The sequence below is a fragment of the Perca fluviatilis genome, chromosome 11 (genome assembly GCF_010015445.1).
Source record: "Perca fluviatilis chromosome 11, GENO_Pfluv_1.0, whole genome shotgun sequence".
Lineage (NCBI taxonomy): Eukaryota > Metazoa > Chordata > Actinopteri > Perciformes > Percidae > Perca > Perca fluviatilis.
Genome location: NC_053122.1, coordinates 32671645 through 32697249, shown reverse-complemented (window position 1 = coordinate 32697249; position 25605 = coordinate 32671645). Strand labels below are relative to the sequence as shown.

The 25605-nt window shown below is 39.5% G+C and overlaps 1 protein-coding gene across 1 annotated transcript in view; it reads left to right on the top strand.

Moving 5' to 3' along the window:
* tesk2 (testis associated actin remodelling kinase 2) overlaps positions 1-25605 on the top strand; it is a 53793-nt gene that overhangs the window by 16078 nt on the left and 12110 nt on the right. The window contains exons 5-11 of the mRNA XM_039815994.1: positions 218-339; positions 4570-4618; positions 12130-12276; positions 15981-16063; positions 21711-21795; positions 22042-22125; positions 23338-23424. Of these exons, the coding sequence (XP_039671928.1) occupies positions 218-339; positions 4570-4618; positions 12130-12276; positions 15981-16063; positions 21711-21795; positions 22042-22125; positions 23338-23424 (657 nt within the window). The remainder of the gene's footprint in view (positions 1-217; positions 340-4569; positions 4619-12129; positions 12277-15980; positions 16064-21710; positions 21796-22041; positions 22126-23337; positions 23425-25605) is intronic.

Here is a 25605-nt window from a genome sequence, read left to right as displayed (position 1 = left end):
TAGGATTTACAGTCCGGTACGTCTCTGCAGCAACACATTACTTCATTCAAAATGGTTTGACACATGTTTTGCCTTTAACAAATATTGCGCCCCCCTGCGATTAGGATATTGCACTAGTCCATATTGTGATTTCGATGAAATTGCAATTAATTGTGCAGCCCTACTTGACTGTATGTCCAACATGTTGAAATGTGGCACACTTTTTGCTGTTTTACAGGTACGTCATCGGGCTACAGACCAAGTTATGGCTCTGAAGATGAACAAGCTCAGCAGCAACAGAGCTAACATGTTGAGAGAGGTCCAACTAATGAACCGGCTTTCCCATCCACACATACTCAGGTTGGTAACCAAATAATTCACTAACTTACTACATCCAAGCGGGTTACTAAAGATATTCAGCCGTCTTCTTGTCATTTTTGAACTGACTTTGTTCTATGAGAAAGACCCATCAGAATCCAATTTAAAAGCCAATGTAGCTTATAAAAAAAAGCAAATAATGTGTTATTTCCCCTTTTTTGTTGTTCTACTTGATCATTGCATAATCACATAACATCAGCTACTTTGTAAAACGTGATGGGCCCTGGTGGAAACCAATTATTGGTAGTGATTTACTTTAGCCCCTTATGTATCAAATAATAGTAACAGATTCAACAATAAGATGGCGGTAATATTTTGGACCAAGCTTGCTTTGATGCATTCACAGTAGGCTTATTTTTTTTTATTTTTATTTTTTAAAGATTATTCTTTTGGGGCTTTTCCCTTATTTGTGGTGACAGCGGATGGACAGGAAAGGTGGGAGAGAGATGGGGGACAACACGCAGCAAAGTGCCGCAGGCCACATGGGGCGCACGCTCCCACTGGGTGAGCTAGAGGTCGCCCCCACAGTAGGCTTATTTTGAGGCTTAAGAGTTTTGGTCACTCAGTAAATACTAATAATACATTAAGAGTAAATCCTCATTATTTCCACTCGAATGGCGTTACTCATTATATTAGTCATTTTTTTAAACCCCTGCCACTTTTGGTTATTAGATATGTATTATATTACTATGTGCCTCTGCCTCCCTCTCACTTACTCATGAATCTGTGGTTGTGACCTGTTTCCTTTGGGGTTGGCTAGAAACTGTGTCAAACACAGAGTCTATTAACAATTGATTTTCTAAACTGCCGACTCCTGTTAGAGCTGCAGCAGCTGCCTAGAGGCAAAAAGCTAGGAGGGCCCTTTCTGTCACGAGAGCACCGGACAAGCCTATGAACAATCAGGTTAATGTTTTTTTCCAGACATTTCCACTCAATGATTGGCCAGGCTAAATAAGCAAAGCATGAGACTGTTTGTTTGCTGTTCCCTCTACGTATAGCAGTGTTTCTCAGATTTTTTACACCACGTACCACTTCAGAAAATATGACGCTGTCTAAGAACTGACATTATGGCCCATGTTAAAATAGAGTAGCGTAGGCCTACCCTACTCAGCTACAGACAGTTCACGCAGGAGGCAGGTTTATTCCTGAAAGCAATTTTTATTGTCGACCGCCACAGCCACGCTGTGCTTCCTCCGTCCCGCTCCAACTGAATCAAAAACTATGGTAACTCGGGTCCTATCTCCTTGGTGTTTTGCATCATTTGCTACTAGCAGGTGCTGTGGAGACGTCACCGCCGCGGCTCAAGTAGCAACCGGCACTTGTGCTCATCCATATATAGTTACAACATGGCTGCTCGAAATATTCTCCTCCTCATACACACTTCTCTTCCTAATAGTTCCTGTTTGGAGCCACGATTGCAGTGTTTTTCAACCATTCATTTGACCTCTGCTTACTATCTTGCCATCACAGCTCAGTACAGTAGTTAATTATGGACGTACGCTTCCCTCCTACCTTCTGACCTATATCAGTGTAAATACTATCGGGACTTACAATCTTCGTTATCAGGATCTTTTCCTTCTGTCTGTTCCAAAGGTTAGAACTGAGCTGGGGGGAAAAAGGCGTTTAGGTATGCTGCTCCCTCTACATGGTTACAAGTTACAGAAATCCATGAAGCTGGTCTCATTGGTCGTTTTAAGAGGGTGTTGATTGACTTGGAAGGATCCACATCTGGCGTTTTGCCTGATGTGTTTAGAATTGTGGTTGATTTTGAGGGATTTGCTGTTTTAGTTTTTTTGTGTGTTTTTTGTGTATTTTGTGTTTGTGTGTACTTGTACTGCTGCCTGTCTTGGCCAGGACACTCTTGAAAAAGAGATTTTTAATCTCAATGAGTCTCTTCCTGGTTAAATAAAGGTAAATAAATAGTTCATGAACAAGCTGATATCGAAACAAAAATATTACACTTAAACACTTATTTTAAATTACTTTATACTGATCATATTTTACTGGAAATGTTATAATAATTCTATAGTATTGTTTTTAAATAAATTTATTTCATTTTTTTTTTATTTTATCAAAGATTCCATCCGCGTAGCACTAGAGGCAGCTCGCGTTCCCACCAGTGGAACTTGTAACACAGTTTGAGAACCAGTGCTCTATACCTCTATGATTTGAAACAAACAGTGTTTAGAGGAGCTGCATAATACGAGCAAAATATTTCCGCGAGCTGACCAGTCACAATAATGTGGAGTTTGCTTCATGCTGTGTAGACAGCTGATTGGCTTTTCCACATGGATGCCCAGAGCACAGGCAGTCAAAATAGACAACACCTAAACCAGTGGAAGATGCAACACTGTATTTATCCTATTTTTGGGTAGCTGTAACTATTATATAAGGAGACACTTGTCATTACATGCATTAAGTAATTGAGCTTCTGAAAACAGTGTTTTTCAGAATGCATAATATTATGAGCAAGCCTTTGGTCAGCAGTAAGATACACATACATTGGATGGGAAGAACCTTTTTTTTTGGCATCTCTTTCTTCTAACTTCTTTTTTTTTTTTTTTTTTTTTTTTTTTTTAATTGTCCTTTGTGTAATTGGTCTTGTGTGAATGTTAAATGACGGTCCCGCCGTTTAATTGCTTTTTACAAGAGCACATTACCCCTGTTCTTAAGTCTACACTGCCAACTAGTTTAGAAACCAGTTAACAGCCTTGGGCCAAAATACATTTCTGATATGTGTGAGAAATATAAGCAGTCCGCTATTAGTCAGAAGCAAACACAGTGAAGCTGCTTTTAGCTACGATGCTACACACAGATGGAACCAACTTCCTGCAGGCGCCCCAATTTAAGCCACTTTTACATCTAAATGAAAAATCCCCCTGTTCTCCAAAAGCTTTAGTTTAGTTTATCTACTGCATGTTATGTCCTTTTTTAAATGTCGTTTAAATTTTGATATATATTAATTTTATTTTCCTTTTTTATTGTGTTTTTAAATGTTGCTCTAATATACTTCTTCCTCTTATGCAAAGCACTTAGAACTGCAGCTGCGTTTAAAAGGTGCTATAGAAATAAACTTGACTTGCCTTCGGTTTTATGACTGGAAAAGTCTATAGACTAAATAAAACATTATGGCAATGAGAATTCAAATGACTACGATACCCCAGAATAGTATGTTGCTCTTTGTGGTAAACACTTTCTGTCAAGTTTACATTCTGCTCTGGGTGGGAGAGTGTGTGTTTACGAACATGAACATACATCGTGTGTGTGTGTGTGTGTGTGTGTGTGTGTGTGTGTGTGTGTGTGTGTGTATACTTGTGCTTACACACATTATCTTTTACAATGCCATCTTTGTTGAGCCTAGTTGTGTGTGTGTGTGTGTGTGTGTGTGTGTGTGTTAGCAAGCAGACACTGAGGGGTTCATTGTTAGCTAAAACCCGACAAGGACCCACAAAGTTGACCTTTTCATTCCCTTCAGAATTACGAGGCCTTCAACGCTGCTTGTGAACAAAGTTGGTTCATATGTTGCTCTGCACACACGCATTATTTCACTTGAGTTGAAGGGTTGCGTGTTCCTTTCTGGGTTAAGGATATTTTCCAACCTTTTGGGCTTAAAAACACATCAAAAAAGTAAAAAAAAAAAAAAGCATTGTCATGAAGCTAAAACAAGGCTTTTTCTCTAATATAGAGACATCCAATGTGTCAGAGTGGTAGAGAAACACACACAGACAGACTATCCATTTCTTCATTAAGAATGTAGAAATCGATAGGCTTGACAGAGGGAGAAATGGATGAAATGCAGGTGAAGCAACTGAGAGCTGTTATTATCCTCCTGTTAACAGACAGTCTCTCAGTAATCACTTGTCTGGACTTGTGCGCTGGAATCGTAATCCTTTCTTCACTATTCTTCCTGCCTTCTCTTTTACACAGCAGTGTAACAGTTTCCCAGCACAGCAGAGAAGGTCGTGCAAGGGTTTTGTTTTTTTCCTATATTTCCTCATTATTTCCATTTATGTGACCCTGTAGAGCAAGTCCTTGAGTTAAGAGGAACTAAACACTTTGTGTATTGTCAAGATACAGTAAGACACGTCTTTGTGTCAGCCTCGGTAGTCTGATTTAATTAATGCCCATGAAATTTGAAACAATTGATTAAAAAAAATTAAATCATGACATTATATGAGAACTTCATCTTGCGTATCTTTTGTGGTTTTGCAGGTTCAAAGGAGTGTGTGTCCATGAGGGCCAGCTTCACGCTCTGACAGAGGTAGGAAAACACACCATTTCACACTAAAACTTGTGAACATACAATATGTGAGATCAAAGTGTCCCTACTAATGAAAGGTAGTGTGCCTATGTTCCGCATACTTCTTCTGTCTGCTGAGCCGATACACCCATGTGTTTGTATACGTTCCTACTATTTTCAGGTGAACATCACGTCATCCATGAGAACAACACAGAAGCACGCTAGCCTGTAATTGTGGAAAAACCAAAATAGCTGAATGTTCTTAAGTATATATAACACTTAGAGTGTGTGTGTGCGTGTGTGTGTCTCTGCGTGTCTGTGAGAGATAAAGATGGAGCGATAATTTGATACAGACAGCTAATAAAATTCTCCAGAGATGCTTGGTGTTAGGACATACTCCATTAGGCTGCACAAAGCCTATATTTAACCAGTGTGTGTTCATCTGTGTGTGTGTGTAAGAGAGAGTGATGGATAGATAACTGTGATAATCACCAATTAGTCCTGCAAAATGCTTGATAAGCTGTTGATATATATTATTATACTATTTAAAGGCTGGTTGTACAGAAGGTCAGGCCTTATTCTCCTAATTTGGAAGAGAATTGAGAGGTACACAGTGCAAATATTACCGTGAAACCTAATCTAAAAGCCACTGAGCCGATGTGAAGCAGATTCACTTTTGAAAGAAGGTAAGAGGATATTTGTCCCGGCTTTTGTGTCGAGCTTCTGTCAGGACATTGCAATAAATGATGTTATTAATACAAGCACACACTGGTTAAAATGAAAAACAACAGCACAGAAGTGCTACAAATATGCTTCAATTCGTATTTTGAACTATTAGCCGGGTATAATTTTTGGGGTCATTGGAAACATGATGGATTCTAGATATGAGAATTTAGCAAAAAATAAAGAAGAATTTAGTCGATTAAATTATGTGCTGATCAACAGAAAATTAATCCGCAACTATTTTGATTAATATTGATTCATTGTTCAGTGTTCAAACATTTGCTTCTTACAGCTTCTGGAATGAGAGAAATTGTTGCTTTTCCTTCTTGCATTATAGTAAACCATATTTCTTGAGTTTTCAAATGAAGGTCAGACAAAAAAAGCCTTATGAAGATACCAATTTGAGCTCTGGGAAATTGTGATGGCTAATTATTTGAACCAGGGGCTTAAGATGCATCTCTGTAAACACGTTTGTGTGGCAAATGAATGTAAATGTGGACAAAACGCATGATTCATCCTACGCTGAAGAAAGGCATACACTGTTAAAGATGCTTCCGGGTGCACGCACATGTACGTGATTATACTGTTGCGTAGTGAATGTGCTTATTGTAGCCTCGACAAACAAAGACAAACACCAACTTTCTGCAGTTAAATAAGAGAGAAAACCTCCTCCTCCTATACTGAAGTTACAAAGTGACTCCATGCATTGTAAGACCCACACGCACACTGTGGTAGGTCTGGTTTTCCTGCTGCAGGGTAAACAGATCCTGTTGTGTCGTGTCAGGACCAAACTGAATGCTCTGACCCTCATGCTGTTTTGTTACCTGACCCCCACTATGAGGCCGTGCTCAGAGGAAATGGAGAATTAAGTTACTGCGTGGCCCCGAGCTACCTTGAGAAACCTCACTGTCTCTCACGCACAGACGCATGCAAATCCACAAACAACTGCAAAACAGAAAGAAATGGAAGACTTTTCCCTTTTGTGAATTTTGTTAGCATTAAAGCCCCAGTGTGTAACGTCTGTAATTGTTCATTATCAAAATCTTTATTGCCCTTCACAAAGTTGTCCTTTTTCATAAATATTGACCACCACCGTCAATTTCAAGTATTCCTATTACCTTGGAACTTTTCATTTGCACTTGCATGAACTGGGGTAGACGCTCCATAATGATGTGCCATCTTGAAATACGTTAGCCAGTAAGGGACATACAGGCTACACTGCTCCGCCTTTCGCGTTTTTGACTCACAGCTGCTGCTAATGGCTATCGTAGCTTCCCGGCCCCGGCAAGTTTGAAGAAAGAAACATGGAGGACCACACGTATTCAAAATCCAAATTTCAGGAACAGGAGTCGTCTTGAAAAGAGCAAGAGACTGGAAAAAGAGTGAACAGTGGAGCTGCTTTGGAGGAACACACAAAATCCCAACTAGTTAATTATCCTCTGGACCGCTGCAGTCTCCTTTTCTTTCTCTCTCCTTTCCGTCGGGTGGCGTGCGTGCCCGCTCGTGGTGTCCGATGATAATGACGGCTGATAGACGGCCTTTTGTACACCTTCGCTTTTTGAGGCGTGAAGGTACCGTAGCTGCAATACTGCGTGGTGAGAGCGAGTTTATTTATTAATTATTTGATCTCAAAGCTAGATGGGAGTAATTCTTACACAATGTAGCTTTAAGAGCAGCCAAACAACGGGCAGTACCATCCATATCCGTCTTTCACAAGCAGCCAAAAGCTGTCCATTGAGCCAAGAAGTGTTCGGTCTGATTTTAGTTTGTTGGTCAGCTCAGACTGTGTCCAGGACTGAGATGTTTTAGCATTTCTTTGCGCTCTGTTTATTGTGTCAAATCTGTACATTGCTTGCTCTGACGGTCACTATTTTTTAAGTCTATATCCTTCACGTTCCACTTCTGGGAATTGCTCGGGTGCTGCAGGAAATTCCGCCGGATACATGTATTTTCCGTTTCCTTCTGCTTTCTTTGTGTTGATATTTTAAATTCGGTGGATTTATGAGGACTATGGTTAACTGCTCCTCAGATCTCTGAAGCGTAAATCCAGACAGCTAGCTAGACTATCTGTCCAATCTGAGTTTTATCTCACATGACTATTTTGCAGCGGCTCTGTGAGGAGTTTAGCACTGCCAATGACTATTGTGATTGGTTTAAAGAAATGCAATTAAACCAGAGCACGTTTTCCTCCCATCCCCGAATGCTGTGTGGAGTAGCCAGACCCTCCTTGAGTGTGCTTTGGAGGAGGGTCTGGCAAAGCGAGACTACTATTTTTCTGACCGTCTCAGCTCTTGAAAAACCTCATCTGGAAAGCGTGCTGCGCTACTATGGCAACCAGCAACCGTGAGCTACTGCATAACCATTGGTGGAAGAAGTATTCAGATCCTTTACTTAAGTAAAAGTACTAATACCACACTGTAAAAATACTCTGTTACAAGTAAAAGTCCTACATTGAAAAAGTAGGTAAGCATCATCAGGAAAATGTACTTAAAGTACTAAAAGTAAAAGTAGTCAATGCAGAAAAGTCCTCACATTTTAGAAACTGGAAACGATCTAAACATTTGTGTGTTTAATTGTCTGAGTAGTATCTGGGATGTTTAATTTATAATTAAACATAGTATTTTATAAGCTACATGTGTTTTGTGTACAAATGAATGTAGTGGAGTAAAACGTACACTTCTCTCTGAAATGTAGCAGAGTAGAAGTAGATAGTGGCATGAAAAGAAAGGACTCAAGTAAAGTACAAGTACCTCACATTTGTACTTAAGTACAGTACTTGAGTAAATGTACTTAGTTACATTCCCCCACTGTGCATACCTGCATATTAAACAGAGTTTTTAGTGCGCCTGGGTAGCTCACCTGGTAGAGCGTGCCCCCATATGCAGAGACTCTGTACTCTATGCAGTGCCTTTGCTGCATGTCGTTCCCCCTCTCTCTCCCCTTTCATGTCTAAGCTGTCCTGTCAAAAATAAAGGCCTAAAAATGCCCCAAAAAATCTTTAAACCAAGTTTTTAATAAAGGGATTTAGGTATTTATTGCTTTCTGTTTTGATATGTTTGAAAACATAACATAAAACAGTTTATGTACAGTGGCACTCATACGTTTATGAACCTATGCTAAAGTTAACTAAAAAGAGGAATTAAAAAAATCATCTTTTGGAAATTGATCTTAATGCCATAATTAAAAAAATGACGAAAAATCCAACCTTTAAGGACACCAATTTGGCATGGTTTTAAGTCGGTTAGCCTAATAGCTGGTTTGATTTGCATCGAGAGATGATTTTATGGAAAGTACCCCATGCCAATCTCTAGGTATGGTGAAGGGTATGTGATGATGGGGGGGGGCTATTTTAATTCCAAAGGCCAAGAGAACTTTATCAGGATGCATAGTATCCTGGATCCATGAAATAACTGGCCTTTAAAAATAAACATCTGCCTGCCTCTATGGGAATTTAACATAGGGGTGTACTTACATATGCCCCCTGTATTTTAAGGAAGAAAATGTATTTATTTACGATACATTATTCATTCACAAAGAAAATTGGTGTCCTTAAAGGAAACGGAAACACAAAATGAATGAAAATCTTTTTGACACATTTTGCAGCATCCTTTGCTCATCTTCAAGGCACCGACTTTGGGTTCCACTGATATAGAGCACAGAGCCTTGTATTGTCTCTGCTGAATCTCAGTCTAATGCTTTTTATAGGAAATGCTGCAATCATAATCTGGGCTAATGGTAATTCGTGAATCGTGACCCATGGCAGGATTATACTGCTGTTTGAAGCTGCTCCCAGCAGCAAACAAGGAAACTTTTGTTTGAGTCTTTCCAGGTTTTTTTTTTTTTTTTTTTTTTAAACCTAAAACACAGACAGTGTAGCAGAACAATTACCACAACAGTATGTTTCTCATTTCCTTTAGCCCTTGAGGTTATGCACGATCACGGCGAGGCGCAGATATGGCTCCAAATGTGCAATGTCAAGTAATTACTGTGGTATATTGGTAACTTGACAAATAGGATAGAGCAAATTCCAGAGGAAAATACCAAATAAGAGGATTTTGTGAGTGCCACTTTACTTCCATTCATTTACTTTTAGTTGACACAGCAGGTGCACTCGCTAAACTCGCTAAACCATGTGATTAGCATTTTGGACCAGGAAAACCTTTGCACTCACCGCATATTTTGTTAGCATAAGAATAAAATGGGTGCTGTCTAGATCTTAAATGAGATGATGAAGGAATGAAGTTGGATTAGTCTGAGTTTTAATTGTCTCCAGTGGAGTTTTCCCCTGTTGTTTCTCTCTACCAGGCAGACAACAGATGTTGAACTCTGTGGCTACTGAGGAATTCGTTGGACAAATACTGTAATCCTCTGATTGTGTGTGTGTGTGTGTGTGTGTGTGTGTGTGTGTGTGTGTGTGTGTGTGTGTGTGTGTGTGTGTGTGTGTGTGTGTGTGTGTGTGTGTGTGTGTGTGTGTGTGTGTGTGTGTGTGTGTGTGTGTGAGGACATTTGAGAGTATAAGACTGTACGGATGTCAACGTTTTGGGGCATGGTAAAACATTGCTTTATCTGTTATTTCCTGAGTCCTCAGCCCTTTTTGACATTTCAAAATAATAGCAATAAATCATTGTGCCAGTACCTTGTGGGCTCTAATAGACTTTTGTCTGAACTGTTGATTAGGATCTAATACAAAAATAAAAAAGACATGCAATGGATATGAAGATTATTCGTGTCTGGTGGAATATTTTTTAATAATTGTTTCACTATATGGCATCCGAGGAAAAATAATAGGCTGAAAACTGACAAGAGGCCATACATGTTGCAGGAAGTACACTTCTTGTCTTCACCAGACGACATTCTAGTTTATTGCCACTGAGTTAATATTTAAAACAAGATTTGTTATCATAGAGATAGTTACTGTAGCAGTAATAAACTGCTAGTATAGGTAACTCGGGCAGTGGATCTAAAAAAATGCACAAACATTATGTGACATACCTAAATCATAGGTATAGATATATACTCCTATGCTTTAATACGAAACATACCTACATGGATTTTCTGAGCTAACTGTATCACAATGATTGGCATTGATGGTTGGCAAGGCAGGTTTTCCATATTAGTGTTCCTGGGCTCCAATCCAATGTGAATCTATTAAGTATCAAGGCAGTTATATGCATGTTTATTTAAAAAAATGTTTTTTTATATACTTTCAATTACATTCTAAATGTATAAGGATACTTCTTAAAGATGCCACTGATTGAAAACTCAGTCTAGTTCGTCTCTTTTGACATCGCATTTAAGATGATGAAGGTAGTCTGAAGAGATGTGTGACCCTGCATTCAGCTGGAAAAACTGTTGCACGACTAAAACAACCTTTGAACGTACACATGTTCCACCAAAACAAGTTCCTTCCTGAGGCTATTTAGCAGAGGCACTGTGGCTCCGTGCAGCGCATAGCAACGCCCAATACGATTGTGATTGGTTTAAAGAAATGCCAATAAACCACCATCCCGGAATGCTGTGTGGACTAACAAGACCCTCCTCCGCAGCGTTGTGGAGGAAGGTCTGGCAATGTGAGACTAGGATTAATCTAACCAGTCGTGTGAAGCAGTAGAGGCCTCCTCCCCCTCACCATCATCCCCCTACAGTATGGCCTAATTCTGTGCCTGTCGGTCATACCGATAGCCACAGCTAAACCAGACCATCTCTTTATCCCATCCCATCCCAGCTCTATCTAGTTAACCACTGTTGTTCGTGATATATATGACATGGGATTAGTGTGTCTCTGTGTGTGTGTTTGCATGCAAGCAGGTCAGACAAGTAATTCTGGATCAGAGCTAACAGACAGAGGGAAGGACCCTGGATACGTTTAAAACCCACTGAGCTGATTTGTCCTCTTGGCTGCCCACTCTGCAGCCTGATCAGATGGTCCACATTCATGCCCGCAGGAACCTAGCAGTTCTGTCAGGCTGTAGATAAGCTGCCAGTCATGTTTTTTTGTTAGCCAATTGCTCATAACACCAGCTAGCCCCCAGGCCGCTAGGCCCTGTAACCCAAAAAACCCACCAATTAGTCATCCACTGTGTGAGCCAGCTGGATAGACAGTTGTAGTTAGTCAGTACCTTTATGTCACCAGTTGATCGATGAACTTTCAAGCCAGCTGACTAGGGCTGGGACGATATTTTTTTGTCCCGATTTGATTCTTTCACCATAGATGGCTGCCGATTCCATTTGTATTGCGATTTTTAGTTATTGCGATTCGATAGTATTGAGTATTGTGATTTTCTTTTCCTTCTTTAACAAAAAAACAATCACAATTTGTTCTATTTTCGATGTTATTCCCCCCACTCCTACAGATAACAGAGTCTGTTGTTTTTGTCACTGGCAGCAAAGAGTGTTGCATTGCTATGATTATTATGAGTATTTACACTACATTTACTACATCTCACATTTAATTCCTGTGAAAAGTGGTTTGAATATCTTACCAGCTCACTGATACAATGCTATTAAGAGCATAACATGGCAATTTATGACTGAAGAACATTTTATTTTAGTAATCAATTATTGTTTGGCAAATGTCGTTCAATTTCTTCAGTCCATAGATTCTGAAGCCTATAATTCGGCCATCTATTTGTGTTATGTTAACATAATAACGTGCTAGCAGAAAGTACATTTCAAGACAATTCTTAGATCCCATTTGTTGGCCTAGAACCATTTAAATACCATAGTTTTTGTTCCTTTCCTTGTGTGTCACTGTTTTGTTAATATTTGCTTACTTATGTATCTGTGTGTCTCTCTTTGTCTTTCTGCAGTACATCAATGGTGGAAACCTGGAGCAGCTTCTAGACAGCAACAAACACTTGAGTTGGCCCACGAGGGTGAAACTGGCCTGTGAGATCGGCAGCGGCCTGGCCTACTTGCACTCCAAAGGCATATTCCACCGGGACCTCACCTCCAAGGTTAGCTACACAGGCTAATTGGTCGTTAAGAGGAAAAACCAGAGCTGGAAATAGAACTGCAGGCTTATTGTGGCACCAGTACAACCCAGTAGCATTTCCTGTAGATTTGTATTTTTTTTATTAGATTAGCAATTTATTTTGATCAGTGGAAGCTTTAATGTATAATGTTTTTGGTTTAGAGACCCACATATTGTACTCAACCTGGTTCACTCACTCACTAGACACAAAAGACTTTAGACCTGTTTCAGATGTTGCATACAAATGTTAAAGGTCACATATTATGCTTTTCCATTTTTTCTGATGTGCTGATTACCTAAAAAAAATCAGGTAAACGTATTTTAGACAAATCCCTGTGAACTAAAACGTTCAGATTTCCAACTATTCTGAACACTATGGTTTCAGCAGTTTTTCTACTCTCAGCTAAGTGTTACGCAACTCTAAGCTGGCCTTCTATGATTGGTCATCTGCTCCAAGTAGGCAGGAGTGTTGTTTTTTTTAAGCCACTGCAGTGTTAACATTGTCCCATGTAACTACGTGCTAACTGCAGTAAACAATATCACATTGGCTGCCAGTGTCGTTAAATTCTCCCCAATTCTGCTGAAACATGTCTGATTATTGGGTAGTGTTTGGTTCAGAAGCCTTTATCTGCGATTTTTGACGGTAGAAAGTGCATAACGCGACATAGCTGTAATCTCAGCCAATGCTGGTAATTTCTCGCCAAATTCCGCTCACTTTACTGCTGGGACATGTCCGGTTGTGTAATATTTGGTTTAGAAGCCATTATTGGTGATTTTTCACGGTACAAAGTCCTGCTACATACTCTGTTGTAGTAGCTCCAGCTTCAACTTGTGAAACACGGAGTGGAGGCTTCGGAGTTTCCAGGAAGCGCGCTGGCCAATCAGCGCAGACTGGGCTTTATCGGGAGGGGGGCTTAAAGAGACAGGCGCTCCTACAGAGCGTCTCATACAGAGGGTGTTTTTTTTTATATTAAAGCATGTAAGCATGTTCTAGTATAAACACAAAATGCAAGTATAATCCTGAAAATGCTACTGTATAAAATAGTTTCCCTTTAAAGGTGTTAGGTGTCTTGACACACTTATCTACTCCTAGACATGTTAACCTCTCTGTAGAGAACACAGTGTCACAGTCAAATGTGATAATCTGTACCAGGCAGCTCCTAGTTTTCCGACTTGACCCAGAGCCATGTTGGCATGGAGCTGGCAGGGAAAGAAGCACAGCATGCACTCTGCTGTAAACGCCTACCCATTGTCTGTCTAGGCTTAAAACATTGTTCATCTCTAGAAGAATACAAAAATGGCACCAAGGAGAGTGGTAGAATGTAACTAAGTACATTTACTCAAGTACTGTACTTAAGTATAAATGTTGAGGTACTTTACTTGAGTCTTTTCTTTTCATGCCACTTTCTACTTCTACTCCGCTACATTTCAGAGAGAAATATTGTACGTTTTACTCCACTACATTCATCTGACAGCTTTATTTACTTGTTACTTTACAAATTCAGATGCACACAAAACTCATGTAGTTTTAAGAAATATAATGTTTTATTATGAATTAAACTACCCAACAATATAAAGGCCTACAATCCAGCTGAAATGATTAGACCATTAAACACACAACTGTTTGGATCCTTTCCAGTTTTTAAAATGTGAGGGTTTTTCTGCATTGAGTACTTTTACTTTTAATAATTTAAGTACATTTTACTGATGATCAGTCCTTCCAGAAAAGCAAGTTTTTTTTGTGATTGTTGCGGGCAAAAATCCTTGATTATGCGGCCCATTTACTTAAAAAATGTGATGGAATATGCGGGATATTTATGCAATTTTATGCAATGAAATTGCGGGAACTTGCAAAAAATGCGGGAACTTGCAAAAACTGCGGTTTGATAAAAAAGAGAAGAAAAAGTGATTCCCCCAACACCCTGCTTTTTTTAAACTTAATTTCCAAAAATATTTTACAGATATTCAGTCATTGCAATAAGTAAACAAATAAGATACAAAAATATATGCAAATAATATAATATTAAAGTAAAAATAAAAGTAATAGTCTAAACAGAGGGAAATAAAAGATACAAAAGAGACAGACTTTCAAAAATCGTTAATAATATAGACAGCAGGAGCACTTAAAGACATTTGAGTAGACCTCAGATATTAAGATAGCTTTCTTATTGGATACCAACTTAAGAGACTCAAAGTCTGTCAAATTGTCAAATTCAACCTCCAACACCCTGCTTTACGATGATGTTCACGTCGCGTAATTACGTCACTTCATAACGTTCCCATGGCAACAGGGGAAAATGGCTGCTCTTGTGTGAAGTGAAGTAAACGCAACATTTTTTCAACTTTCTGCTAAGATATATGTGACTTTTTTGCAACGAAAATGCGGGGATTATGAAATCATGCAAGCACCGCATATTTTGCGCGGAAATCGTCAATTTATGCGGCGAAAGTGTGGCATATTTGAAAAAATGCGGCCCCCGCATGAATATGCGGACTTTGGCTGATTATGCATTGAATTATGCGATCGCATAATCGCGTTTTTCTGGAGGGACTGGATGATACTTACATACTTTTAAACAAGTAACATTTTCAATGCTGGACATTTACCTGTAACAGAGTATGTTTACAGTGTGGTATTAGTACTTTTACTTAAGTAAAGGATCAGAATACTCCACCACTGACTGAGAAGTTACTAAGTGAAACCTGTTAAGTAAACAAACATTTTGCAGTTTTAAATGGTGTGGTCATAGCCTCGCAGATTATAGTTCCTCATTAATACAAAGTCCATTTGTTCATGACTTATACCTCAGTCATAAAGCTCAATGGATGGGGCAACTTTCTCTCTATTTTATATATATTCTAACTAGTACTATCTACTTGTTCCAAGCACTCCTTCCACTCCTTCTTCCTGTTTTAGAGATTATAGTGTGTTTTTATAGAGCTTCATGTCAATGTACCCTTCCATTAGAAAGGAGTTATAAACTATAAATTCACAACGTACAAGAAAGCTCCAGGAATAAGGCTATGACACACAGGGCATGAGGCAAAAATGGGGCAAGGTGACAGTTTAAGACATGTAAACACAAAGGCACTTATTTATATTTATTTTTTATACATTATTTTTTATTATATTATTTATTTAATTATACAAATATCTACTGTACATTATTGTACATTGAAGCCACATGGTACAGCACGGTAGTGTAGAATTAATGTGTAAACAAATGTGAGTATATAGAACATTTAACGTTCAGCTCAATTCAGTATCCGTGGCTACCAATTGTCAGTTTAATTGTCATGTTACACAGGGTTGTGCAAATGAAGTCAGCAGTGAGTGCACGTATGGTTTGGTACTGTACAATTACAGAACTGTTTGTGTAATATTGATGGCCATGGCGACGAACAGTAACAGTTGATTTACAGATAGTTCTGTTTAGGGCGAAGAGGAAGCGTCCAAATTTCAGAGCAATGCAAATTTAAATCTCCTGTTAATTCCCATTTTGTAAAGTGTCTGTATAACGAGAATATAAATAATGCTGAAGGCTTAAGTTCAGTCAGAAAGCGGAGGTTTGGCTGATATTGTCATGCTGCAAACATTTTTGTTTTGTTTTTTTTAAATCCCCCAGTGTCACAACTTCCTCATCTTAACGTGTGTGATGATAGTGATAATGTTTTTGGTGTTCACAGAACTGCCTGATCAAATGTGATGACAACTGCTACACCGCGGTGGTGGGAGACTTTGGCCTGGCAGAGAAGATCCCCACCAATCTGTAAGGGGTTCTCCACTGATTACTGCTCGACATAAATACACCCAGGCCTACATCTTCATTAGGAATTACCTAATTACTTTAGGAAGCTCATTTCCTTTCTTCTAACTGCCTTACTGAGTTAATGCATTATTCAATAGTTTTGATTTAAAAGCTTTAGTGCGTAACTTTTTTATATTAATGAACGACTGTTACATTCAAGCCATTGCCAAATGAGTTGATACAAAACTAATTAAGACTATCAGCTCCACACAACCCTCTCTGCATTTCTCAGTATGTTCAGAAGATTGTGTCTTCCGGCAACTTTCGCGTGCAAAAACTGGAGTATAGATAATTACCTCTTCTGAAGAGTCCATCATGTTTTTATTCCTCCGTGTCCTCCTTGGTTACAAGCAACTGTGTGGGGGAGGGGCTCTGGTGGTGCGCGATCACGGAACGCTTGTATCACGTGGAAGCGCCGACAGTGTTGTTTTCATTACTTAGAATTAGTCATGGGGGAGACAGAAACTACGCACTATAGCTTTAACATTGAATCTAATTAATGGGTAGTGTGAAAGGGGCTGTTACCAAACTCTCAGCCTCTTTTAGCTCTCTGTTTTGGTTTTTAATGGCACAGTTACCGGTGGTTGAGTCGCAGCTGTTGGCTTGTACACACCCATGTACACTACCTGCCAATCACCAAACGGCAAACGGATAGCTAGTGACTGGCTGATGAACAAAGTCGATTTGTAGGCCGGGACATTTCTGTTTGACACATATTTTGCCTTTAACAAATATTTGGATATCGCACTAGTCCCTACTGCGATTTCGATAAAATTGCAGGTCAATTGTGCAGGCCCTATAATGTTGTTGTCTGCCGGAGTCTATGTGTGTGACCAGCCAGTTGTTTGTTCGTATGTTAGCGATAACAGTTTAATAATCCAGTGATGTGCTGGTACAGTAGCTTGTTTTGATGTTTTATCTGCCCCCTATTGACCATAAGACTTCACCAGGCTTTATCAGCAAAACCTTTTGGCCAGTTTTGTAGCTCCAAAACAAACAAATAGCATGATAACTCCAATGTTTTGGTATATGTGACATCATTGATTGGGTTAATGTATCTGTTGATGTAGTTTTTTTGCCCTAACCCGTACCTTGTTATTAATTATTGAAGATTAGGCCCTTGTTATTGTTATAGCTGCGCTGCACCTCATTTGACACCAGGAGTTAATCTACACTCTGACACGTTTAAGACCTGTCAAGATATAGAGTGTGTTACATCTGGTGCAACTTATTTTAAATAGCCTCAAAAAGAGAAAATGTCAGGTCAGAAATTGTGTATCCCAGTATCATTATGTCCATGTCAGCTCTCTACTACAATGTTTTTTTTGTTCCTTTCTGTTTTTCCTGTTACAGCTATTAGTAACTCACTTAAGTGTGTTCCTCCTCCTCATACCAGGCGCAAGGGTTATTTATTAACACACGCGCCTGGCACTGACATCACAGCAAGCTGTACAGTTCACATTCTCGACTTTAGTGTTTTGATAACAGGAGGATACTATAATTGCAGGGCTTTGGTTATTTAATGTTGTAGTAGCACAATGAAGGAGGAGGGAAAGTTTTCACTCTTTTTTTTTTTTAAATGTCTTCAGGAACAGAGTTGATACGACTTTGACAGATGATAGTTTCTATAATCTTGTATATCTATGCATACAGTATGTGTGTGGGGATGTAAAACGTATTAAAAAGGCACAGAGAATGTAGCCACGCCTATCATTTTTCACTAAGTGAAGTTTTGGTTTGCCAGTTGGTGACACATCTTCTTTGCCAACAAAGATTTGAGATAAAAAAAAAAGACATGTGGTCCCGACTATTTAAGAATGATTGAAAGGTAAGACAGCAGTTATTCTCTGCCTGGTACTAGTCTGGGAAAACCCTGACGAACTTCCAGCAAATTTGAGATTTGCTCTGCAAGTCAGTCTGGCCAAGAGCCCATTCAAACCCATTTCAAATGTTTCCAAATTGAGGCACCAACTGTCTACACGATGACGATAGTGCAGCGACAGCAAGCAGCTTTTTGTTTACATTCAACATGACGGCCACCGAAGCGGAGCAACCCATTGATGCCGCTGTAGCTGCTACGTCACCCAGATTGTTGGTCTGATTGGTTGAAGGACTATCCAATTGCACGCAGAGGCATTTGATTGCCGTCCGTTGGTGACACCCCTTTGGAAATGGGCTGTGAATGAAGCTTGCCCAGACACACTCTCAGTTACAACTGAGAAGGGTCTGGTGTCAACCAAGTTAATTTTAAACTGCAATAATGTGTTACCTGATTCCCAATGAGGGGTACAGTATGTGTACCCCAGGGGGTACTTCTACAGTTCCCAGGGGGTACTTCTACAGTTTCCAGGGGGTACATGGAAAGATTGTAGAGTAGTACAAAAATAGAAATAATGATTTCATTGGAAGAATGTATCCAAATATTAACATTAAGTCAACTGTAACACCTGGACACTACATTTTGCAGTTATGTAAGAGTGTGTGAAAAACACATTAGTAAGCACATGTAGGTAGCAAGCGAGCACAGAAGTTTAGCTAAAAGTAATGACTAAATATTAGAATAACTACCTAAATTCAATGACTAAACAGTTCAAATGATTAGCTAAATTAATGAAAATATGGTTAAAATAGCTACAAGTTGAAATAGCCACCAGGTTGAAATAGTTAGCTAAAAGTAAAGGCTTCAAGTAACATTAATGGATGTATGGTTGAAACATTCAGCTTCACTCCAAGTAGAAGGTTTGCTGACCAAACCAACCTTAATGTACCTTAGACCAAAAAGGATGGGAAGAACTGACCTAGAGTCGCTGGTGGAAGACGTATCCAGAGCCTTTACTTAAGTATAAGTACTAATACCACACTGTAAAAATACTCTGTTACAAGTAAAAGTCCTGCATTGAAAATGTTACTTAAAAGTATGTAAGTATCAATAGGAAAATGTACTTAAAGTATTAGAAGTAAAAGTATTCAATGCAGAAAAGTCCTCACATTTTAGAAACTGGAAACGATCCAAACGGTTCTGTTATTTTGTTTGGTAGTTACAGTGCCTTGCGAAAGTATTCGGCCCCCTTGAACGTTTCGACCTTTTGCCACATTTCAGGCCTCAAACATAAAGATATAAAACTGTAATTTTTTGTGAAGAATCAACAACAAGTGGGTCCCAATTATGAAGTGGAACGAAATTCATTGGCTATTTCAAACTTTTTTAACAAATAAAAAACTGAAAAAGTGGGCGTGCAAAATTATTCAGCCCCTTTATTTTCAGTGCAGCAAACTCTCTCCAGAAGTTCAGTGAGGATCTCTGAATGATCCAATGTTGACCTAAATGACCAATGATGATAAATAGAATCCGCGCTGTGTGTAATCAAGTCTCCCATATAAATGCACCTGCTCTGTGATAGTCTCAGAGGTCCGTTTAAAGCGCAGAGAGCATCATGAAGAACAAGGAACACACCAGGCAGGTCCGGAATACTGTTGTGGAGAAGTTTAAAGCCGGATTTGGATACAAAAAGATTTCCCAAGCTTTAAACATCCCAAGGAGCACTGTGCAAGCGATAATATTGAAATGGAAGGAGTATCAGACCACTACAAACCTATCGCAAGACCCGGCCGTCCCTCTAAACTTTCAGCTCATACAATGAGAAGACTGATCAGAGATGCAGCCAAGAGGCCCATGATCACTCTGGATGAACTGCAGAGATCTACAGCTGAGGTGGGAGACTCTGTCCATAGGACAACAATCAGTCGTATACTGCACAAATCTGGCCTTTATGGAAGAGTGGCAAGAAGAAAGCCATTTCTTAAAGATATCCATAAAAAGTGTCGTTTAAAGTTTGCCAAAAGCCACCTGGGAGACACACCAAACATGTGGAAGAAGGTGCTGTGGTCAGATGAAACCAAAATCAAACTTTTTGGCAACAATGGAAAACGTTATGTTTGGCGTAAAAGCAACACAGCTCATCACCCTGAACCCACCATCCCCACTGTCAAACATGGTGGTGGCAGCATCATGGTTTGGGCCTGCTTTTCTTCAGCAGGGACAGGGAAGATTGTTAAAATTGATGGGAAGATGGATGGAGCCAAATACAGGACCATTCTGGAAGAAAACCTGATGGAGTCTGCAAAAGACCTGAGACTGGGACGGAGATTTGTCTTCCAACAAGACAATGATCCAAAACATAAAGCAAAATCTACAATGGAATGTTTCACAAATAAACATATCCAGGTGTTAGAATGGCCAAGTCAAAGTCCAGACCTGAATCCAATCGAGAATCTGTCGAAAGAACTGAAAACTGCTGTTCACAAACGCTCTCCATCCAACCTCACTGAGCTTGAGCTGTTTTGTAAGGAGGAATGGGCAAAAATTTCAGTCTCTCGATGTGCAAAACTGATAGAGACATACCCCAAGCGACTTACAGCTGTAATCGCAGCAAAAGGTGGCGCTACAAAGTATTAACTTAAGGGGGCTGAATAATTTTGCACGCCCAATATTTCAGTTTTTTATTTGTTTAAAAGGTTTGAAATATCCAATAAATTTCGTTCCACTTCTAGATTGTGTCCCACTTGTTGTTGATTCTTCACAAAAAATTACAGTTTTATATCTTTATGTTTGAGGCCTGAAATGTGGCAAAAGGTCGAAAAGTTCAAGGGGGCCGAATACTTTCGCAAGGCACTGTATAATATGTTATAATAAAACATCATATTTTATAAACCATAATTTGTAAAGACACTAGTAACTAAAGCTGTCACAATATTTCTCTCTGAAATGTAGCGGAGTAGAAGTAGAAAGTGGCATGAAAAGACTCATGTAAAGTACCTCAACATTTGTAGGCTACTTAAGTACAGTACTTGAGTAAATGTCCTTAGTTACATTCCAATTCTGCCTAGACTAGAGAGTATGCACAGAGCAAGATGGTAATGTTGAGTGAAAAGGCAACAAAAAAGTATTCAACCAGGAAGACAGAATTCAGAAGTTTTCTGAAGTATTTGGCACAAGCGACTTCCTCAGTATAATGGACCAAATCCATTAACGTGTTCTACATAATCAATCCAATCCAATCCACTTTATTTCTATAGCACTTTTTTTTTTAAAACACTCAACTGTAGGGGCAGTTCAGACATGGAGAGGCAGGGCATTCCAGAGTTTAGGTCCAACCACAGAAAAAGCCCTGTCCCCCCGAGTCTTAAGTCTTGACTTGGGGACCACAAGCTGGAGCTGGCCCTCTGACCTCAGTGTCCGCGCTGGCGTATAAATTTGGATGAGGTCCGAAATATATGTTGGGGCCAGTCCATTCACAGCTTTAAAAACAAACGATAAAATCTTGAAATCAATCCTAAAACTAACAGGGAGCCAATGCAATGAGGCGCGCTTTTTGGTTCCTGTTAAAAGTCGGGCTGCAGAGTTTTGGACTAGCTGTAAGCGTGATAGTGCGTTTTGATTTATACCGATATAAAGTGCATTACCATAGTCCATACGAGAAGAAATAAAAGCATGTATAGCTTTTTCAAAACTGCTAAAAGACAAAAACGGTTTAACTTTGGCTAAAAGGCGAAGATGATAAAAACTAGATTTCACTTAATAATCAATGTGTGTGTTGTTTGTGTGCAGTGCTGAAGTAGAGAAACTGTCTGTGGTTGGTTCTCCTTTCTGGATGGCTCCAGAGGTGCTGAGGGATGAGCCCTACAACGAGAAGGTAAAGGTTGACCTCAAGTTGCAAGTAGTGGTATAAACTGAGATGGTGTGGAAAAATGTGGATTATAAAAGCAGCAACAATGGGATATAGATCAAGGGGAGGTGGGAGGGGGTAATTTTTGAAAAAATTGGAGAATATCAGAGAGTTCTGCAAATGTTTTACTTAGACCAGGCAGTTTACCATTTTTGAAGAAGAAAACAAGTGTTGGTGTTTGCATGTGTTTATGTGTGTCTGTCTGTTTCTCAGGCGGATGTGTTCTCCTACGGCATAGTCCTGTGTGAGATCATTGCGAGGGTCCAGGCTGACCCAGACTTCCTCCCCCGCACAGAGGTGACTGCTCATCTACTTCTCAACTCTTTTCCACCCTGCAACCTCGTATCACCTCCACCTGCCTGTTTGCTGTGTCCACAGGTTGAGCTGTTGATCCCCTAATTGACACCTTGTTTATACAGTGTAATAGTCACATGACTCGCACAGACCTTAAAGTGAGTGGCAAAGTCAGTTGTTTGCCTCTGTGCCAGCAACAGCTGTGGCCGGGCCGGAGGCATTGTGACGTCCGTCCATCTTTCCGTCCGTAAGTCTGTGATAACTCGTACCTCTGGAGGGAAAATCTTCACATTTGGCACAAACGTTAACTTGGACTCCAGGGTGAACTGATTAGACTTTTGAGGTAAAAAGTTAAAGGTCAAGGTCCCTGTGACGTCATGTCTGTCCATTCCATCTGACGACCACTTTCTGCTTTATGATGAATCATGCTGAATCATCAAACTGAATTAAGCATAGCCAGACCTATCTCCACAGCGCCGCGGAGTGTGGTCTGGCAACAGGAGTAAACACTCCTGGATAGGAGAAGAAAACGCTCTGGGTTGTTTGCATTTCTTTAAACCAATCACAATCTTCTTGGGCGGAGCTAAGCTCTGGACGGTGGCTCTACTAAATAGTCTCGGGAAGGAACTTGTTCGGTGGAACATTTGCACGCGCAAAAGAAAACGCCACATACAAAATTAAATGAAGTTAACTGTTCACACAATACTGTAACGTGAGCTATTTAAATTAGCTGGATACATGGTTGAACCTCATTTGCTCTTACCAGTGTATCGCCGTGTGTACTTCGTCCACAGCAATCCCACCAATCAGTCCCAAAACATCCCAGTTAGAGAGGAAATGCTGTAAACATATTCTTTGTAGATTTACAAAGAATACATTTAGTTCAATGCAGCGGTTTACCTTAAAACAACTGCAGCTATTTTTAAATGTAAATTCTTATAATATTTTACAAAATATTGTAACAACTTTTTCTTCTATCTCACAGCCTGTGTGATTTAAAATGTCAGTGGACTGAGCCAAAATGCAAACTTGGCAGTGTCCGAGGGATTAGTTTGACATGAAGCTGCTTTTTGGCAGAGGAGTTTCAGTATGTCAAACATCTGATGAAGCTCTGTTCATCTCCGTGTTCATCCCACTTTTAGAATGTTAAATACATATTTCCTGTTTAACTTTCATCTATCCAAATCTCTCTGTCTTCTCTCCCTCCCTGAGCAGAACTTCGGCCTGGACTATCACACGTTCCAGCACATGGTTGGAGACTGTCCGCCGGACTTCCTCCAGCTGGCCTTCAACTGCTGCAATGTGAGTCCACGTACACTTCTGTCCAATCAGTCTGTCTCTGTCTCTGTCACATAAAACATTACAGTATTGTAACAAATTCCCTGTCTACTTGTGATAGTACACGGCACGTAAACCATGCCCTTTATTATCATAAAACTTTATTTTTTCTCAAAGGAACATTAAATTGACAATAGAACATGTATCCTCATCAATATAAAACATTAATCATTAACAACAACAACAAAAAACAGAATATATAAAATACAAAAAAGTACAAAAACAGTCATTACTTTTGGCAAAACTATGTGGCAAAATAGTCATCACTTTTTCTTTACTTTTTTTCTAACTGTATCCCCCCCTAAAATATATAGTCATGTTAAATTTCTCTGGCTTGAGTCAGCCCAGGGCGTTTGAAGTTGCTACGGCAACAAGTGACAGCTGCCGCTAGCGTAGCTTTAGCTCAGCAGTCCGACCAATAATCACTGATATAATTACAATTTGGCATATCTAAACAAAATCAACAATTACCATCAACAGTCATACCCCTTAGGACCTTAGCTTATGTGAGCAATTCGTTGCGGTTAATCAAAGAAACCGCGATTACGTAAATAAATTGCGATTAGACAATTATGTAATCATTGTTACAGGCCTAGCAACCAGCAAACATGTATCTGCAAAAGTTATGTTTAGTCATGTTTAAGTGCATCCATAACAAGAAGGTGTTTATCACAAACTTTTCTCTGTGTCGAGAGAGAGAGAGACATTTTCCAAATTGCTTGTCTTTGTTGTTTCTTGGGATTTACTCAGTTTTATTTTTAATTTCTTAAGTAACTACTGTATTATTCCCTTGTTCGGAGATAAAGGGGCAATCTGATTATCTGAATAATCTGAATTAGCTCACTATCCAGGGGGTCTTCTGTTCACTAAAAGCTGGATCAGTTCCTCGGCAGATTCGGCTTTTCTCTCTATTCATACATTGATTTGCTGTGAAATCAATCACTATTGACAACAGAAGGGACGTTAAGTAAATCAAACCAAAACAAATCCCTTTTTTCCCCAGGAGAGTTTAGTTGTTAGTTATTGCACCATAATCACTGGACTGGAATTGTTATTTTTCTTTTCTTTTTTTTCTCTGACATACCGGTAATTACCAAGCACAGTGGGCAAGGGCATTAAAGACTTTGGAGCACCCTGCTGACTGATCCTATATTGGCTCCCTCCATCCCTTCTCATCCTCATCTGTTGTCTCGCTTTTATCATCCTTTTCACCTTCATCCTCCATCCCAAGTTTTCTCCCAGAGCACCTAGGTGTAATTTGATTTTCATAAAAGTCAGTCTTACAGTATCTTCCTAGCCTCTTATTTAAACCCCATTTGCATTTCTGTGTCAGCTGTATGTCTCCATCTTTAAGCCGCATGTTTGTGCCCCGTCTTGTTCTACCATCTGTTCTTTTTCTCTCCCAGCAGCACGCTCCCTCGTATACCTGTTCTCCCGTCCACACAGTCTACCTACCTCTCCTTATTCCTGCCTAATTTTCTTTCTTTATCTTCATCTTTAGTCCCTACTTTTTGAATTTTCCTCACTTTCAAATATTTTCAATAAAGATGCATGATGTAACATCTTGACATGCCCCCCCCAAGGCTTTTCTTTTGTACCACTTTCTGCTGAGAAACTGCATGTTTTCAAAGGAAAGTACCAATAAAAGCCATAAAAACAATAAAGTAGATTTCCTTGTAAAATAGAATGCAAATGCTTGTAGAGGCATCAGCTCCGGTCTTCTTTGTTTATGTAAATTATGTTTGCATAATTTACATGGTCAAATTTTTTTTTATGTTAAACTGTTACGTGTAGCACCTTTTGTAAATGGAAAGTAATCCGGTTGGTGTTCCTTTTCCTTGAGATACTTCTACATGCATTTATCTCATCTTGCATTGACTATTGTAACGCAATTTTCCCCTCAGTTAGTATGCCATCTCTTGATCGCTTTTAGTTATTTCCAGAATGCTGCCGCAAGACTGCTCACTATGTCAAACAGACGCTCTCACATCAGCCCTGTTCTTAAGTCTCTTAAGTCTTCATTTTTTAGTAACTAAATCTGTCCGATAATTGTAGCGGAGTAAAAAAGTACAATATTTCTCTCTGAAATGTAGCGGAGTAGAAGTAGAAAGTGGCATAAGAAAGAAATTACTCAAGTAAAGTACA